Source organism: Mastacembelus armatus, chromosome 15 (genome assembly GCF_900324485.2).
Source record: "Mastacembelus armatus chromosome 15, fMasArm1.2, whole genome shotgun sequence".
NCBI lineage: Eukaryota > Metazoa > Chordata > Actinopteri > Synbranchiformes > Mastacembelidae > Mastacembelus > Mastacembelus armatus.
In genome coordinates, this window is record NC_046647.1 from 2411043 (window position 1) to 2431307 (window position 20265).

The following is a 20265-nucleotide window of genomic DNA, read 5'->3' on the forward strand; positions in this document are numbered from 1 at the left end:
ACCAACTTGCAGTGTCTATTTGTTGTTTATTGTTGCTGTTCTTTTCTCTCTGCTCTATCCACTCACCCCAACCGGTCGAGGCAGATGGCCGCCCAAACTGAGCCCGGTTCTGCTGGAGGTTTTTTTTTCTTCCGTTAAAGGGAGTTTTTTCCTCTCCACTGTCACCAAGTGCTTGCTCATAAGGGAATTGTTGGGTTTTTAGTTTTAGTTTTTGTAAAGTGCCTTGAGATGATTTGTATTGTGATTTGGCGCTATACAAATAAAATTGAATTGAACTGAATTGAGTGAGTGCTAAGAACCAGAGAAGAAACTCTAGGTGGCAATGGAAAGTTTTAAAAAACATGTAACAGATCAGTTGTACAACCATGGCTTGGTAACATCTTTCTACAGTCTTCTGTCTTGTATGTCTCATTGTGTGTGTTCTTTGTGTGTACCTTTGTATGGCTAGAAATATGAGGACCAATTTCAATTTTAGGAGTGAGCGAAAGTGAAGACATTTTAAGCAGTCCTCACACCTTCAGACCCATCTGAGGGTTCAAGACCTGGTTTTAGGGTTCAAGACAGAAACTTTAGTTGTCATTAATAAGTGACCATGCATTGCTTTGCACTGTATGAGTAAGAGCCCTCACAAGGATAGCTATAAAACGTATGTGTAAAACCGCATGTTTGGGTATCAATGATAGCTAGCTGCTAGAATCTTCTCACGGTTTTCTTCATACTTGTGTAGCATCTTCTGAAGGTCATGGTCAGCAGGAATAACCTGCACACACACAAGACAAAAAGGATGCAGCAGCAGACAAAACCCACTATGACAGCATGCCAAGACATACATTGGAAATTAAAATGAATTCATTTTGAATGGTTACTCACCAAAACAGGAGCAGGAAGTGGAAAGGAGGTACGCTTGATGAGCCAGTCCTCATACAACTGATGGATGGACACCAAATACTCCTAATCAGCAGGCATTCACACACACACACAGGATGATGCATTAGTGACCAATTTATTTCCTTTTAAAGGTTCTGTGAAGTGAATATATTTGCCTTACCAATGGAATGACTTTCTCTTCCTCTCTGCATCTCTGCTTTAATCTCTCATGGCAAGTATGAGGGGAGGTCTGCAGGTAAACTGCAGCCAAAGAAACCAGAGAATGTGCATCAACAATTTTCTGTGGCAAGTTTAGTAGTTGCAGTCTAGTTCATGAACCAGAAGATGTAAAATATTATGAGCAGATATTGTTCTACACATGCAGAATTTGACTGATTTCTATGGTGGCAAATAACAGGTGGATTGCACAGAGAAATATATTTGCTTGAATGTGGATATCTACTTGCCTAATGCCAGCTGGGATAGGCTAAATTTTGCTAACATTCCCTCACATACTCAGAGGTCAATCATTTTGAGCGTTGGTGATTCTGGCACAAACTTTTTGGCATTACTTTTAGGTAAAACTTTCTATACATCAAACAGAGGACAGGGTGTCAGTGATGCTTCACCTTACTGATTATTACAGTCACTTATAAATTATTATATCATTATTAAAGTAGAAGTTGAGTTGAGCTGAATTATCAAATTTGTGTTTGTGTTTATGCTTTATGTATTCTCACCAATCAGATCAACGGGAATACAAATGTTAGTTGTTATCCAATCAAACCACTCGCTGAGAACAGCATAGTCCACCTCTGGCATTTTCCCACTGGGGGAAAAACACAACATAAGGATTTACGAGTCAGTATGTTTTTGGAATAGGCAATGTGACAATATAAACCATGAGATAATTTGCCAACCACTGTTTCTATACTGCTTATGGCTGCTTTAATATGTCTAGTTGTAGTTTGACTACTGTTGTGGTACTGTTGTCTCATCCTTAAGTCTCAGATTTAAGGGGTGTGAAATATAAGAACTCGAACTCTAAAGTAATAGAATCCATCAAACCACAATGAAAATTTGGCATAAACTATAGGTTCTCTCAGCCTGATCTGGATGCTGATGTTTTTTAGGCCATCGAAGAGCATACCTTCTGAAGAGATTCTCAACAAAGATGTACTTGGCACTGAAGATGGACCTCTCCATCATCCTCACAGGAGATGACTACAACCAATAACAAAGTTTTACTACATGGGCTACAGCTGATTTCTTGTTTGTCAGCACTGAAGGCTGACACAGCATGCAGTGACAAGGAAGTGTATGTGAACCTCTTGGACCTAACAGGTTTGCTGCATTCATTTGGCACTAAATGTTATCTGACCTTCATCACAATAGTCTGATAACACACAGACACAATTCTAATTTCTCATGTCTTTAATGAACACACCTATTGAACATTCATAGTGCTGAAGGGAAAAGTCAGTGAACTCTGTAGCTGCTCAAATCTCCTTTGACGTCAAGCAAGCACTTTCGGTAGCTCTGGATCAGACCTGCACAACATTCGGGAAGAACTTTAGACCATCCCTCTTTACAGAACTGTTTCAGCTCACACACATTTGTAGGATATCTGCTGTGAACAGCTCTCTGGAGGTCATTCCACAGCATCTTTATGGGGTTAAGGTCTGGGCTCTGACTGGTCCACTCCAAACGGCACATTTTCTTTGTAAGCCATTCTGTGGTGGATTTAGTGGATGTTTAGGATCACTGTGCAGCTGCATCACCCAACTTCTAGTAAGCTTCAGCTGGCGGACAGCCACCCTGACATTATCCTGTAGGATATTCTGGTAAACTTGGGAATTAATTTTCCCCTCGATGATGGCAAGTGGTCCAGGCCCTGAGGCAGTAAAGCAGCCCCAAACCATGATGCTTCCTCCACCATACGTCACCATTGGGATGATGTTTTTGATGTCTTTTGTAGTGTTGCAGATTGCCAAGGTGCTTTGGCAAACCTCTGGCACACAGCAATTATTTATTCATTTATTTATTTTGGAGAGTAGTAGTTTCCTGTGTAGTATCCTGCCATGGACACCCTGCCTGTTCAGAGACCTATGTATAATAAATTAACTGAATGAGAGGTTTGCCAATTTGCCAGTTGATTTCAGTTAGTTTTCTTTGAAGTAATTAGGGCCAGAGGATTGGAGGTGTGAAGCCCTATTATTTCTGTAAGGATTATCATTATTTTTCGTCTCCTGCTGCTGAATGGGGCCATTTTTGAAATGGTTCCCATTGCCAGAAACTCACAAAATTTACTGCAGAAATCTGTTACCACTGTGAGCAGTCACAGACAAAGTCTAAGCCATGGTTGTGGCCCAGGGACTTCATGGTGCCCCCTTATGTCAGTGAGTCTTGTGGTTGGCATGTAGCTTCAGCTACACACACCAAACTTGGTAGGTGTATGGAACTCCCCAGTACAAACATTTTTTATATATACATTGCTATAGCCACGCCCAACAGGATGTATATGGGATTTTGTGTGTTTTCACACACACACACAATGGAATTTGACATACTTCTCTTACATCATTCACCAGATTTTTGTCAAATTTGGTATATGTGATGTTAGCATGTTAAACATGTTACAGAGGTCAAGTTGCGAGGATGTTTTTAATATATTGTAATAAGACAAAATGGTGCTATGATGACTTTTAATATCTCAGCAACTAAAGAGGTAATGTCACATAAATTCATCATGTGTTGCTTGATAAGCATCAGACTTCACTGGTTACTGACAATGACTATGAAGATACACATATAAGCAACATGGCAGTGATATAGCGCCACTGTCTGGCAAGCTAGCAATTAGTGCTAATGGGTTCACTTTTTCCTTTAGCACTATGAATGCTTAATAGGTCTGTTAAATAAAGACATGAGAAATTAGAATTGTTTTGTGTTACCAGTCTAAACACATTGTGTTTGTGTATTGTTGTGACTTAGGTGAGGTCAGATCACATTTTATTGCAAATCATTGCAAAAACCAGTACATTCCAAGGGGTTCACATACTTTTTGTTGCCACTGTATGTTAAAATATGCTAACTAAAATCAAGATTCGAACCTGAAACATAATCGACAACACTACTAAATGGCCATGTACATTGGTTCTCAGCTGAAAAGGTGATTTTTTGTGAAAAATAAAAGGTTTGCCTCTTACTATGGATGACAGGTGTCTATCCAGCATGGTTAGCTGAACATAGGTCTGCAATGTGATGCCCCAGCGCTCAGGATCCTGGTACATCAGTGCCTGCAAGGGCAGAAACAAACATACCATAACTAACCACGGGATACACTTTCACCATGTTTGAGATCACATCTTTCGGTGCCGATTCTGTAAAACTATAACAATATATAGGTCATATCCAAATCAACTAGACAGAGGACCATGAAACTCAAGTGTTACTGCAGACACTTTGTGCCATTAAAACCTTGCTCCCAGCACCTATCCTGCCAATAATATTAGTCTGTCACTTGATGCAAAAAAAAAAAAATCTGGCATTATGTCAGTACAACCACACAATGATAACACAGACATGCACAGTACCAGAGGGTTGTGTCCACGTACATTTCTCCATTTATGGACTGGTTCTGTAAAAACCTGAAACATACAAAAGATCAGTGAAGTGTAATACAATAAGGAACAAGTCTGATGTGAGAACTTGCCAATTTTTTTTCTTTTGACAACCTCATTTCAAAGGAAAGAATGGGATTCAGTCCCTCCTTGCCCCATAACAGCTCTTATGTCTAATAGCAACTACATTCCAACTCAACTACTAAGATATATTATGGGGGGTATTCCAGAAAGCAGGTTTAGCAAACTCTGAACTTAAACCTGAACTCAGAACTGATTAACCTTGACATGGAAACTCAGCAATCTGGAATTTTTGACTCCAGATTAGCTGGTCAAAGTTACTTCAACCAGCTCTGAGTTGATTAATTCTGAGTTAGCCGTGTGCACAAGAAATTTAAAAATGGAGCTCAGATACAACAGATTCAACATTGCAAAAGAGAAAAAAGGTCTACGTTCAAGTGCGCTCAGAAATTCTTATGTGCTCATAAAAGCGATCATGTCAGGAAAGATAAATTAGTGGCTACCATCTAACTGGGAATTTTATCTGCTTCTCCTGACAGACACAGACACAGACACAGACACACACACACACACACACACACACACACACACACACACACACACACACACACACACACACACACACACACACCTAAAAACGAATGCGCTTCAATCAGCACTTCAATATGAACTATGAATGAGGGAATGAATCAGCCTGCCTGACAGCAGGCAAGACAAGAAGGATACAGGAACTCAAGAGTTTCTTGAAGAAAACCCACCAGCGAGCAGGGTAGTTTCATGGAGTGAGTTACCATGGTAACTGACTATCTAAATGATCTCTGTTTCTGTTGGCTTGGAGTTTTCACTAAACCCACTTTCTGGAATACCTCCCTGGTAGATGTACATGCAAACAAGTCTCCACTATTGACACAGCCGTGGTAAGGACTTGGCTTTGTTGTACCTGTATGTTACCAGTTTTGTTGAAATATTCAAGACATGTCGTTTTCCCACTTGCAATATTCCCTTCAATACAGATCTGTAAACAGTGGCAAAGAGACAGATGTTAACAAATGCTGAGTTTTAGGTAGGCATGTGAAACGCAGTGATTCGTATTTAGTCACATTTTCACACAGCAAACAGAAGCCAAAATTATTAAAGTCACAGAAATGACTGCACAGAAAATTAATTCTGTCACGACAGAACAAATAGGAGACTCACAACTGCTTTGTTATCCCCTCCATTCTGCACCAGCTTCACTGGGAAGGAAGAGAACATAGTGAGACAAGACTTTATTTCCCACAACTCCCAGCGCTGTACAACCACATTACAGCAAGGTGAGAGTGACACAAAGTACTCATTGGAAACTTGATTCTTTTTACTGACTCCAGTTTAAGAGTCATTCACCAAATTCAATGGGTTTTGAGTCATTTGAATCAGTCATGCAGAATAATCCAAATATGCACACACAAACTCCCAATCCCAATCCCAGTCCCCACTGATTCATACCGCTAGAACTACTGGTTTGAAACGAGAAAACGATCCATTTCTTTCTGGAGAAAAGAGTGAAAGCTCCAACAATTCTCAAAAGGAAACATTTATTTTCTCTCTCTAACTCACACAGAGAGGGAGGGAGTTAAAACAGCAAAGCAACGCAGGGGATTAACTTGATTTTTTATGTGGACAAATGCAGTGTGCAGCCGCACAACAGGGACACGTTGTCTGGTAGCAGGGACGTGTAATTAAACGAGTTAATGGAGACGAGGAATCGTAAGTCACGTTTTGAACGATTCGTTGAGGACACACACATCACCACAGAAAGATGTCCACATGGACAACAGCTGTGGAAACGGGTGGGCAGGTTTGCTCTGGCAGCTGTTGGTGTCGCTGCCATTTCGTGTCAAATCTCCTGAATTCGTGGTAGGGCTCGAGACGCGAGGGTTAGTGAGGGGAACTGGGAGAACTGGGAAAAAAAAGTGGAAGGACTTAGGTCTGGTATGGCATCGTACTGACCTGTAGTCGAGTTACCTCGCTGCCAGCTGCTGCGTGCTCTGCTCTGGATCAACCTGCCCCCGTCACATAACTCTGTGGCCCTGTTACATCCAGCAGCAGTCAAAGATGACCCAGTCCCAGTCCCAGCACCCCGAGCACACAAGAGTCGAACACGTTTCAACAACAATGTCACTACAACAGAAGACACAGACATCCCGTAATAGCTGAAATACACTGTGCCTGATGTATTCTTCTTCTACTACTAGTTATTCTTCTTCTTCTGAGGTTGATTGTTGCACTGTTGGCAAACCCTCATTGGTGTATCACCGCCACCAACTGGTAAGGAGTGTGGATCAGGAGGTTAGCGCTTACAATAGCACCGAAAATAATAAACAAATACATTTGCATAGTTGTTTTAAAGTACTGAGTACCAAAACTGGTACTACACATGCCCTGACACTTCCCTCAAAATATCTGTTATATTATAAGTCATTTTTATCCTAAGGAGACTTTGAAGTAGGTCTATTCTTCTTCTGCAGACAAACAGACGGCTGTGTTCTGCAGAAATTCTCCGACGACTCTGCGATTGTCGGGCTCATCTCTGACGACGACGACGTACAGAGTACAGGGGACTCACGCAGGACTTCGTGGACTGGTGTCAGCAGAACCACCTCCTCATCAGCGCGAAGAAGACCAAGGAGATGGTGGTGGACTTCTGCAGACACTGGTCTACTCTTCCCTCACCAGTGAACATCCAGGGAATAGACATTGAGAGAGTGGACTCTTATAAGGACCTGGGTGTTCACCTGAACAACAAACTGGACTGGACTCATAACACAGATAGGAAGGCCAGAGCCGGCACTACCTCCTGATGAGACTGCAGTCTTTTGAGGGTGAAGGGGGCACTCCTGAGGACTTGAATCTGGTCATCAAGAAGTCCAGCTCTATCCTGGGCTGTCCTCTGGACTCAGTGAGGGAGCTGGGGGACAGAATGGTCCTGGCTAAACTAACATCTATGCTGGACCATGAGTCTCACCCCCTGGAGGATGCCCTGTCTGCCCTGGAGAGCAGCTTCAGTCACAGACTGATCCACCCTCTCTGTGTGAAGGAGAGATTCCACAGGTCTTTCCTTCCTGCTGCTGTCAGGCTCTACAATGATCACTACTAATACATATTGTACACACTTATAGTTTTTGTAGCTTTATAGTTTTATTCAACTTAGTAATTTTTAAATATTTTAATTTCTTATTTATCTCACATCTTTGCTACTTCTGGCTCTCTGCTGTGTACTGTACTCACTGTTGCAACAATGCAATTTCCCCATGGTGGACCAAATAAAGGTTTCTTATCTTTCCAAATCTCATTCTGGATACTACCATCTCCTTTTTCAGGTCGCACATCTCATCTCTCATACTTTAGTTTCAATCTTAACCACAGTCCTTTTCTTTCTTCCTTCCACTGTTTCAGCCATTTCTCCTTCAGCCCTTAATAATATTGACTTCTGTCCTACTGAAGTTAACTGTCATAATTCAGTTCAATTACATTACATTCAATGCAATTCAATTTTATTTTCATAGCACTAAATCACAATACTAACACTAATCAACAATAATAATCAATAAAACACTAATCAACTAATCACAAACAGTAAAGCAGCGGTTCTCACACTTAATATGCAATGGTCCAAATCTGATTTCTATGCAAGGTCAAAGGTTTGGAAGGATTGGTGACCAGCAAGTGAGTTTGAGTAAACCTGCTAATAAGTTATAAGCAATGTACACTCAAGTTTAATGCAGTCTATAACAAAATACCTGTGGTGGAATGTAATAGTTTTGAGCTCTCTGTATTTTACTTGAGCATGTCCACTTTCTGCTACTTCACACTTCAATTTCACTTTTTTTTGTTGTTATTTAAGTTTTTTATTGAAGTTTAAAGAATATTAATACAAACATCAACACATAGAGAAAAAAAGAGGGGAAAAAATAAACATGGCACAGACTAAACAGAAACACAGCATACCTAAAATGTCCGATGGCACAGAACAGCTTTTGTAATCTAAACTACCAAATCAAAGATCAATCTCAAAGCAAACCCAAGAATCTCTGTAGTACATTCAATATAAAAGAAAACCAAAACAAATACTTTTCTGCCTACCTGGACGTTAATACAGTAACACATGATGTTTAGAATCTTTACAAAAACATAACTCACATTCAAACCAAAGCTCCCAAATGTGTATATTTTGATCTCTATGATTTATTTTTTTCCAGATGAGCAGGTATGATTATGCAATTTAGCTATCAAAAAATCAAAAGATGCAGTCTCTGTCATTAACCTGACCCACTCCTTATATTCAGGTGCATCATGGGTTTTAAGTTCATGTCTTTTACATTTCCAGCACAGATTGTTTTTGAGTAATCCCATTTTATGAAGATGAGCAGGTGTAAAATAATATTGGTGTAGTATCTTGTAGTGTATACATTTTCCCTGTGCTTCTCTTGGAGATAATTTTTAATGTCTCTACCCATGTCTACATTCAGATCCCTCTGCCAAACAAGTCTGAGACTCTCACTATTGTCACATAAAGCCCTAGCTGTCATCTTATAAAACATGGAGGCTGACTGACAACTTTGAAGTGATTTAAAATAAAGCTGTATGATATTTCCAGAAATCTGATTTATTTTCAAGGTTAAACTGTGCACGTAGTACTTGGTAAGATTTGAATGTTTTATCATTAACCAAATCAGCTACATTTCTTATGCCACTAGCCAAACAAGAATTCCAAAATAATACTTTCCCCCCACTTTTATTGCTGGATTTTTCTAAGGTGATGAATATACCAGCTTGTAATGTGAAATCTTTAACAATTTGTGTAGTTTAGGCGAACTTACCATTAGGCAAAGGTAGGCAGTCGCCTAGGGCCCTGAACTACCAGGGAACCAAAAATTTATGGTCAAGATATTTTTCAACACTTAAAACTAACCTTGTATTTCCTTGAATCAACCTTCTAAAATTGTGTCAGAATGTCAATTCGTGACCAGTGTTGGCAAGTTACTCTGGAAAAGTAATTAAATTGCTGATTACTGAGGTTACTGGGTTGGTTTACAAGAGAAGCACAGGGAAAATTTATCAGAGGAACAGCGTTAAAATGGTTCCTGCAAAGATGAGTGGGCCAAAATTCCTCCACAGCACTGTAACAGACTCATGGCAAGTTATCTCAAATGCTTGATTGCAGTTGTTGCTGCTAAGGGTGGTCCAACCAGTTATTAGGTTTAGGGGGCAGACACTTTTTCACACAGGGCCATGTAGTTTTGGATTTTGTTTTCCCTTAATAATACAGACCTTCATTTAAAAACTGCATGATGTGTTTACTTGTGTTATCTTTGACTAATATTTAAATTTATTTGATGATCTGAAAAATTAAAGTGTGACAAACATGCAGAAAAATAAGAAATCAGGAAGGGGGCCAACACTTTTTCATATCACTGTATATATTTTTTTCTTTTTCAAAGTTATTCCAAAATGCAAGAATTTGTATATATATGAGTAGGAATCCTAATCAACTCTATGTACTGCATTTGGCCACAGATTCTCATCCACATCACATCGTATGTCATCTAGGGCAATACACCTAGAGAAGAATCTTTTGGCATGCCTGATACATCCCTGGCAATCTTCTGCTGATATGTCCAGGCATGCTGCATTTATTGTGTCCAGGAGTGACATTTGATCATGAGGTTGGTGGTCATAAACCTTCCACCTCCATGATTTATTACATGATCAATTATAGTTGCCCTGATCTCATCTGAGACTACAGCTCTTGATCATCCTCTTATTCTTTTTCCACCATGTGGAAAAAGAATAAGAGGAAGATTAAGATCTTGCTCTTTCAGCCACTTCTCTATGTCCGGCTTGGTCCATGTTTACATCACAATGCAAATTATTCCTAAATTGTCCCCTTTTTATAGATGGTAATGGAATTACGTAAAGGAGTAACACATGTGTAGGTCTTCAGCTACAAAAGCAATCACCTGTGGTTGGTCCAACGGTTTTGATAGCATTTCTTTTTTTTCCCTAAATATATTTTAATAAAATATTATTGTAGAAATGTAGAAAATTGCTGTTTCATTCAGTTTTGTATTATGTTATTGTTTTGAACTCAAGTTTAACAATTTTGAAAAGTGTTAGAGAAATTAAAATGTTACCCTCAAGTTGTTAATCTGCTTTACTTTAATGTAAGTCAAAAACACTTTTGAGTAGGGCCTGTTACCTCTTGCCTCTTCCTAAGGTCAGTCTGTTCTGACCTTCACTTTCTGATAAGACACTTAGTATCGAAACCCAGATGTTTTGCAGTTTCATGGGAAACTGCCTCCTCTTTCTTCTTCTATCACATGACTGTTTGTATCATAGCATTAAAATGATGTGCTGCCCAGCTAAGGGCCAGTGACCCTCCTTGCAAGTAAAACTTCTATATAATCTTACCGACGTTCGTCCTCTGAGTCTATTTGTTAAAAGGATTTACCTAACAAAAAGACTATGTAAACGTGTGCAAACTGGCCTGTAGGTACACAGTTCTGACAGTTGTGTCAAAATGAAAAAAGAATTCATGGAATTTGAGAGAAGTAGTCAGTGAATGCATGTTGTGGCAAAGCAACGAAAAATGATCCACAGTTTAGCTCACACAGACTGCTGTTGTGCAGATTGTGTGAAAAGTTTTGAAAGAGTGACTTTAGTATTGAGAAATGTGTCCTAACGATTGTAAAAAAACTCTAAATCCAGCACTGTGAAAGGTTGAGCTGTGCCAAGGTGGTTCAGGAGTTTGTGGTCCCAGGTTTGCATATTCAGAAAAGAAAAAGAAAACCACAGAATTAGCAATCATATAAGTAAGGGCAAGTCCTACTGTACCTTTACCAGTGTTACACACATGGATGCTGTCTGAGGCCTCAGTAGAGTAGTAATGGGATTAGTGGACAAAAAAAACAATAATGAACTCAGACAGTTAAGACCTATACAAAGCTCAAATTATGTCCATTCATGGACATAATTTTTTTCTCGCAGCCCTGGTTTGGGAGTTCTTGCAGTTTGTTCTCGACACATCATCTGGGCAGAGCTTTTTTCTCGGGTGGTGTCTGACAACTATTGTGTGATTGGTGAGGAATTTAAAGTGGGTGTGGTTAATGCAGAAAGGAAAGAAATGTTGACATTCCCGCTTTTCCTGCAGGCAGTTATAGCAATGGATAGTTTTGAGGAACAGCTGTCAGAGGCAGTGAGGAAGTATGAAAATCTTTGTAACACATCTTGTAAGGCATATGAAGACACACAAATGGCTAATAATTCATGGAAAGAGGTAGCCCAAACGCTGTGTATGGAGGAGAGTGTCTGTTGATGGCGATATCCAATATCTTACCTGCTGTACCGTAGTTTGTAGTAGTATTGTATTGGAGTATGAAAAGTCCTGGCAAGTACTAACTTTGTTCCTGTTCTCACCACCCCCTCCAGAACACAAACAAATTTCTCTATTCTTGAGGAGTATGTATCAGGCTTTAGTCTCTCACACCCAACCTGGAAAACATAAAAACCAGTTCTACTTGTTACTGTGTACCATCCTCCTGTCCCTTACTCAGAGTTTTTAACTGAATTTCTAGACTTCCTGTCTAAATAACCGCTTATCCAACAATATAGCTACTTTAGCCAGTTCAGGTGGCAAAGCTTTGGCCTCCAGCACTACTGTGAAAAACCTTTATTTTTGACCAAGATATGTCCTTTAATTCACACATAAGTCAAATGTCTAGAACTGCCTTCTTTCACCTGTACAATATTACCAAAATTAAAAACATCCTGTCTCACAATGATGCAGAAAAAGCCTTCAATTAATTCAGAATAGTGCAGCCAGAGGGCTGAGAGGAATTAGCAAGAGAGCTTATTCCTATTCAGCACTCCTCTCGTCTTCCCTCCCTCTCTCTCTGCTCCTCTTTCTATACTCTCTCCTCTCCTCTCCTCTCCTCTCCTCCTCTTCCTCTCCTCTCCTCTTCCTCTCCTCTCCTCTCCTCTCCTCTCCTCTCCTCTCCTCTCCTCTCCTCTCCTCTCTCCTGTCCTGTCCTCTCCTCTCCTCTCCTCTCCTCTCCTCTCCTCTCCTCTCCTCTCCTCTTCTCTCCTCTCCTCTCCTCTCTCCTGTCCTCTCCTCTCCTCTCCTCTCCTCTCCTCTCCTCTCCTCTCCTCTCCTCTCCTCTCTCCTGTCCTGTCCTGTCCTGTCCTCTCCTCTCCTCTCCTCTCCTCTCCCCTGTCCTCTTCCTCTTCCTCTCCTCTCCTCTTCCTCTCCTCTCCCTCTCCTCTCCTCCTCTCTCCTCTCCTCTCCTCTCCTCTCCTCTCCTCTCCTCCTCCTCCTCTCCTCTCCTCTCGTCTCTCGTCTCCTCTCCTCTCTCTCCTCTCTCTCCTCTCCTCTCTCCTGTCCGCTCCTCTCCTCTCCTCTCCTCCCTCCTCCTCCTCTCCTCTCCTCTCCTCTCCTCCTGTCCTGTCCTCTCCTCTCCTCTCCTCTCCCTCCTCTCCTCTTCCTCCTCTCCTCTCCTCTCTCCTGTCCTGTCCCTCCCGTCCTCTCCTCTCCTCCTCCTCTCCTCTCTCCTCTCCTCTCTCCTGTCCTGTCCCTCTCTCCCTCTCCTCTCCTCTCCTCTCCTCTCCTCTCCTCCTCCTCCCTCGCTCTCTCCCTCCTCCTGTCCTGTCCTCTCCTCTCCTCTCCTCTCCTCTCCTCTCCTCTCCTCTCTCCTGTCCTGTCCTCTCCTCTCCTCCCTCTCCCTCCCTCTTCTCTCCTCTCCTCTCTCTCGTCTCCCTGTCCTCCTCTCTCCTCTCCTTCCTCGCCTCTCTCCCTGCTCCTCTTCTCTCTCTCTCCTCCTCTCCTCTCTCCTCCTTCCTCTCTCCTCTCCTCTCCTCTCCTCTCCTCTCCTCTCCTCTCTCCTGTCCTGTCCTCTCCTCTCCTCTCCCTCTCCCTCTCCTCTCCTCTCCTCTCTCCTGTCCTGTCCTGTCCTGTCCTCTCCTCTCCTCTCCAGTTTACATGTAATCATGGAATGCAGGAACATGAACAACAGAAAAATGAGAAAAGAATTTAGAAAAGCTGTAATTCAGGAATTCAATTTCAAGACAGTAGTGGAAATATGAAGGTGATGAAGCAGTGATATTTATGTTTTTGGAGGAGAGGGTTAATAGAAAGACTTTGATCCGCACTCCGAAGCAGAAGGAGGCGATAATAGACTCCTAAATACTGGTTGTCAACGGTAGTTCAAAAACAGGGAGGGAGTAGGACGAGGAGAAGAAGAAGAAGAGGAGGAGCTGAACAGATAGATGATCACGGTCCGTTAGGATGGCAGCTGGCTCGGAATCCAGACTTCAGCTGATTCATAGGCATATACGAGCTTTTCCAGATTTTCCCAACACAGGCATCCTGTTCAGGTGAGGTACTGATCACTGCCATTTACACCGCGTGGCCGTCCAAAGGAAGCGTGGCAGCAGGTAGCCTGTAAGGTCTGTCACACACGTTGGGTACCTGCTGCTCAGGACAACAACAGACCACAGGAGTAGGGACTTCAAGCCATGGTTATTTCTGTCACGCTGAGGGTGGGGGGCTGTAGCCAGTCTCGGCTGACGTTAGTTGATAGGTGCGGTAGGCTCAAAGACTGTCAAACCTGCACAGTTTATTTCACCATTTAGCTTAACCTGCATGTGTTAGGACTGCGTGAAGAAGCACTTGTACCCGAAGAAAACCCACGTATGCAAGCCACGTGGAAAGGCTCCGGGTTGACCGGGTTTCGAACCCGGAAACTTGTGTGACAGAGGAGTGTTATCGCGATTTAAAAAAAAAAACACAAACTCTTATCTTGCCAAGAGTCAAAGAATAATTTGAAGTGTTGGTTTATGAAGCTAATCTGTAACACAACATTGTTTTTCTTTCTGTAACTACATGTTTGTTCTAGCCAAAGAATCACCTGGGTGTGTTCAGCCTCACCATCTGTCACATTGTTACATGATAAAGGAAGTGAATGGGAAGTATATCTGTAACCACATTCTTGCACAGGACAACTCCAAGGAAAGGTTGGAGTTTTTGTCCCACACCATATGTGGATTATTCTCTATTCTCCAGCAGGGAGTAGATTTCTCTGCAGGTAGATGCACACAGGCAGCAGCTGTTGAAGTCTCACAGGAACACAGAGTGTTTTGATCACAATGAAAAAACTAGGTGACATAATCAACCATCAAGATCTGAGGGGAGGTTATTGTACAATGTCCTTACAGGGTTAAAGGTGAATGTGGTGACTCAGTGAAACATTACAGGTCAGTGAAGGTGCAGTGCAGAGTGATGACTCATTCAGTCTGGTGTATCTCATACATTTGGTTTACAGTGTACAAGAAGAATCCATCAAATATACTGCATATGATGCGTGTTCATAAACAGTTCACAGTTTTAGAAATGGGCTCTCAAAATATGATTGTATCTTATATTAATGTCCATTCTGACATGACTAGCTGCTGATGTGTGTATCCTACAGAGATATCTGTCCCATCTTGAAGGATCCAGCCGCTCTGACAGCTGTGATCGACCTGTTTGAAGAACATGTCCGAAAAAATTACAAGCAGGTTGATTTGATTGTAGGTAAGAAAACAAAACACTTTTACACTTTTATAAATTTTCTTTGACATGCCTTGAGAAGGTAGTGGTGTTGATTATTCATATAGCATTGTAGCCCTGCAAGCTCAACACATTACAACCTCAGATATCACTTGCAAATAGACGAATTGCAAGAAAACTAAGAACGCACCAATTTAAAAATTATGAATCAGATTAATCTTAGATGCACCAAAGGTTTTTGATGAATAATTACATAGGATGGCCTATGGTCCTGTGATCTTCTCACTTCACAGCTGTTAAAACTAACGGGCTAGTCTCCACCTGTGTATCTCTCAAGCATGATAAGGGGCATCACTGTACCTATAAGTGATTCACGCTGGCAATAAAACCTTTTGCTTGTGTTATTCCTGCTCAAGATGATAGCGAACATTTGCACCTGTATATTTTCAAATGAAGTCATGGTTCCCATGCATCCTGGAAAATTTGGATAACTTGGAATTTTTTTTGGCCAGTTTTCCATTCCTCGAAATGTCATGGAAAATTAGAGAAATGGTAATTTGCCCTGAATTATGAGTTGAATTAGAATTTAATTGAATTAAATATATCAGCATTGTCTTTTTCTTGTAGTGGTAGTAATCTGCCTTGATTTCCAGTTTTTAATGTTAGAGGACAAAGGAATAGGTTAACTTATTGAAAAGTACCACTTCACTGTTGTGAAGGTGAAGTGATCAGGAAGTCAAGGTAATATCTGATCATAATTGCTTTCTATATGTATTATTTAGATCACTTTACTACATCTTTTTCATAACATGATAACATGATGATGATAACATCATGTGTATGCAGGGTTAGATGCTCGTGGTTTCCTGTTTGGGCCTCTGCTCGCCCAGCGGCTATGTGTTGGATTTGTCCTGGTCAGAAAAAAAGGCAAACTGCCTGGAGCAACTGTGTCAGTGGCATATAATTTGGAGTATGGCAAGGTAAAGGACACACTCACTTAGGATTTGATTTAAAGCAGGGGTTCTCTCTGGATTAGCATTTATGTTGTAGATAAATAGCAATTGAGAAGTACAGACATTTACAAAGTTACTATTACCTCTACAGTAATTACATTTTTATTTCTGCACATGCTCATCAAACATACCACAGATGGTTATTAGACAGAATATTAGCTTACAGAAATCTAAATGATTGGACCTTCTCACTGGAAGATTAAAAGGAGTATGTTAGAACAATCCTCTCCTTGGAACCATAGAGGTGAAATTCACAGATCAGCGACAAGGAATGGTGTACTGTACTTAGGTACAAATTTGAAGCATTTATAATTTACTTTGCTTTTTTTTTTTTTTTTTTAAGTATTTCTGTTTACTGCTACTTGATACTTGGTCTTCACTACATTTCAGAGACAAATCTAATACTTTTTATTTACTGCACTCCATTTATCTGATAACTTCAGTTCCTTTTCAAAATCAGTATAATCAGAAACCTTTATTTACCCGAAGTGGAAAATTTACAAGCTTCTCAGCAGTACCTAAACTACCTCAAATTATATATAAGTATATAAGGTAGTTAATGTTTCCTAGCTGTAACATTAAAGTGATGAACACAATAATGCATTTAATAATTAGAATTCAATAATATCATAAATGGTACGTTAATATGCATATGCCATTTTGCAGAATAGCTACGTTTTTTTTTGTTATTCGATATACTTCTTTTAAACTTAATACAGCTGTACTTTAACTAAAGTACAATTTTTAATGCTGGACTTTTATTATCTTGTATTTTTACATTTACTGAAATAAAGGATGTGAGTGCTTCTTCCACCTCTGGTAACACAAGTCTGTAGGAGTAGGTCACAGTGGTCACCTTCTGCAGCTACTGCAATGGCATTGCAAGTATGAAGTAATACCTGATTGAGCATGTGCTCGTGTATTAGTGCACATGTTTTCTTTCTGGATGACCTTCATCCTGTGTGCTTGTTCTGCCACACCATCACCTTTCCAGCTGTTGCTGCAGCTCAGCAGTTACACTACCAAGGGTCTGAAACTACTTCACACAAGTTAGAGCTACAAATACATGCAGTGTACCAGCTGGCCACAAAACAATAAACATGCTTACTGTATTATCCAGTGTGATACAATTTTAAAATAATAATAATACAGGAGAGCAAGATCAGTGACGCAATCTACACCCACTTAGCTACAAATTGAAGCATTACCTCTGCATGAATCTGCCACTATTTTCACTACACTATCTAATGGACACTGTTTTCTTACTGTTCCCCAGGCAGAGGCAGAGATCCAGGAGGATGCAGTGGCTCCAGGACAGAAGGTTCTGATCATCGATGATCTTCTGGCCACTGGGGGTGAGAAACCATATTGTTAGGCCTTTAAGTCATGTTAACTGTATTCAGTCTGACAAGGGCACATTAGCTACATATACATAATACAAAGGAAACAAAATGGTAACAGTGGGTTTGCACTGACTGTCAGTTGGTCACCTGTCCAGGGTGTACCCCTGCCTTTCACCCAAAAAGAGCTGGGATAGGCTTCAGCTGATCCTTGTGACCCTAAATAGGAATAAACGGGTATAGATGATGGATGGATGAAAAGTTTCCTAAAGCATGTCACATCTATTTTGAAATGAGTATTTGACTCATGATACAAATGATCTTAATGTGGAAATTTGTTAATAATTGTAAATCATAAGTCTGCCAGTGAGCTCAAAGACAGCAAGTCTATGTGTATAAAGTGTATGCTGCTGTGGAGCCTGAAACATGCTACTGGAATAGACATCTAAAAAGGCTAATCAAAAATTATAAAAACTAATACAAACCAAACAGCATATATTTAAATTTTGTATTATCTATCTTTTTAATAATGAAATAATTGCATTTCAAATAAATCTTCTAAATTAAGCTAAAAATACTGGTACGCTATTAGTTCTTTTGCCAGTATATCAGTTGTATTGTCAGTTTTGCTATATTCTGCTTCTGCGTCCTAAGTACTTGTACATATACTCTCTCCCGTTCGAATTAGGAACTCTGGTTAATGCATGTTGGACCACAATAATATCCATGTTTTAAAAAGGTATTTGTATGTGTGTGATGCAGGCACACTGTATGCAGCCTGTGAGCTGATGAAGAAGCAGCAGGCTGAGGTCCTGGGTTGCATGGTGGTCATCGAACTCAAGGAATTAAATGGTTTTGAACGTCTGAAACCACATAGTGTGTTCTCCCTGGTTAAGTACTGAAGACCTCTGGAGCTGCCAAACAAGAAACAAACCAAGCCTTGGTTGCTGAGTGTCATTACTCCAAGAAAACAAGAAACCTCTTCAGCTAGTTAATTATATAATAATTATTATATAATTAACATATTATTACAGAATGAATTATTCATCTTTTTTTGCACAGTTTTGGTTTTACTGTACTTAATGTCCTCCAAAAACAAATTATTCTTCCCGTTATCAGTATATTTAATATCTTCGCTCTTTCCTGTAGATTAGCTTAGATGACACTTTACTGATCCCCTGGCAGGGACATGGTGTCACAGCAGCAAGTAAAACAGATCACAAGAAAAATAAGAAAAATTAAGCCTGGAATGCAAAACAGCACGAACACACACAATAATAATAATACTATTAGCCTAAAAATTGTACATGTATGTGAGAATAAATAATATGGAAAGTCAGTAAGATGTCAGTCTGCAGCCAAACCTGAATACATAAGTGAATGACAAATTCAATGACAGCTGTAGAGTCTGATTGCAGCAGGTTTAAAGGACCTGTGGTAGAGCAATTTCTCTGCATCATCAGCGGTTCATGTTTATTGCACAGATTTTACATTCCCCATAGTGACTGAGATTTATAATGCACATCATGATGCTTCACTCCCACTCTGCATCCTTTTCTCTTCCTCCTTAGCTCCCAGGGCAGGTCCCTGCCTGATACCAGGCCTGTGCTCTGTACAGCTAACAGTTGCCCCATGTGGACCCTAAATCATCCTGTATCCATGGTAACACATCTTTCCTCTTTCTAAGTTATCTCACACAAGCATAAGTAACAGTAAATTATGCAAATTCCTTGTTTGTCATATATGACATGGATTGCTGGAAATATTGTAGCAAAAATGTATCAAAAATAAATAGATATACAGAAACTGGAAGATACCACCTCGGTTGAGGGCGGAAGACAGAGTGAATTGGTGTATTCCAGTTTCTGATTTGTTGAACACATCTAATCCATTTAATCGGGAGTGGGTAGAGCAGCAGGGCAGTGGTCCTCCAGGACCATGGTTTGGGCACCCCTGGGTTCTGCCAACCATGACATATAAGGCTACATCATAGGACCTGAAGAATAAAGTTTATCTCATTTCATCACCTGCATTGCTGTAATGTGAAGCTACTTTTCTGTCCACTTGGTGGCAGCATTGGGTGGTCTTGCAGCCTTGTGAGGCTTTCTTTGGGAAATGCCAGTATTCCTTCCCTTCCACACAGCTGGGATACCAGTTTAAACAGGAAGTTCTTGTGTGTCATGTGCTGTACCTGATGTGTGTTCCTGATCACACAGTGCAGGGGATTGGCATTTGTTATAGTAAAGTCTGCAAAGTGCAGGAACAGGAACGGGGTACCACACCAGAGCACAGTTTTACAGTGGGCCCTCTTGAACCATCTCAGTGACTTTTTGTTTTTTCTGCTGAGGACATTTGCTCTGCCACTGTAGGAACATTTCCTGTTGTCCCTGTAGGTACAGCAGGTATTTAATGTCATGCAGGCTGAGTGAAGGAACTGTTTGGGACCAGTGTAAAAGTTGCCCATATAAATACTCAGTCTGAAAATATGGCAGCAATAACAGTACGAGTTAAACCCAAAGAGAGGTGACTCAGTCTTGATGTGTATGTCCAGGGCCTCAGCAGAGAAAACAAATGTTTTTAAGACAGTAATCAAACTATGACTTGTAAACTAAGCTTGATGTGTAAAGTCAGTTGACTGTTCCTTTAAATTGTATACACAGTAATACATCATTCATAAGAACTAGATTATTTTCTTGCCATCACTAAAGCAACTTCCTCCCTTTCTAATCATTAATGCAGTCACTACCTTTTGTTTCACAGACTGTTTAATAAACTGCATTTGCAAAAAATGGCGGCAACAGAGCTCTGACAAATGTTTG

The 20265-nt window shown here is 40.6% G+C and overlaps 2 protein-coding genes across 3 annotated transcripts; one reads left to right on the forward strand and one right to left on the reverse strand.

Annotated features, from left to right (window-relative positions):
- Positions 1-167: 167 nt before the first annotated feature.
- tk2 (thymidine kinase 2) lies at positions 168-6745 on the reverse strand. Of its 2 annotated transcripts, none has more exons than XM_026310216.1 (10): positions 6501-6745; positions 5709-5746; positions 5452-5526; positions 4485-4517; positions 4077-4166; positions 2018-2091; positions 1608-1696; positions 1049-1128; positions 871-951; positions 168-760 (listed from the first exon to the last, which is right to left on the reverse strand). In XM_026310216.1, exons 1-10 carry the CDS (start codon positions 6691-6693, stop codon positions 674-676), a joined length of 840 nt encoding a protein of 279 aa, XP_026166001.1. In that variant the 5' UTR covers positions 6694-6745; the 3' UTR covers positions 168-673. The 2 variants fall into 2 exon arrangements, with proteins under 2 accessions (XP_026166001.1, XP_026166000.1); XM_026310215.1 differs by having other exon boundaries at positions 4464-4517.
- A 7035-nt stretch (positions 6746-13780) lies between these two features.
- On the forward strand, positions 13781-20248 carry aprt (adenine phosphoribosyltransferase). The gene is made up of 5 exons (XM_026309934.1): positions 13781-13919; positions 15014-15117; positions 15940-16073; positions 17383-17461; positions 18209-20248. Exons 1-5 carry the CDS (start codon positions 13831-13833, stop codon positions 18346-18348), a joined length of 546 nt encoding a protein of 181 aa, XP_026165719.1. The 5' UTR covers positions 13781-13830; the 3' UTR covers positions 18349-20248.
- Positions 20249-20265: the final 17 nt, after the last annotated feature.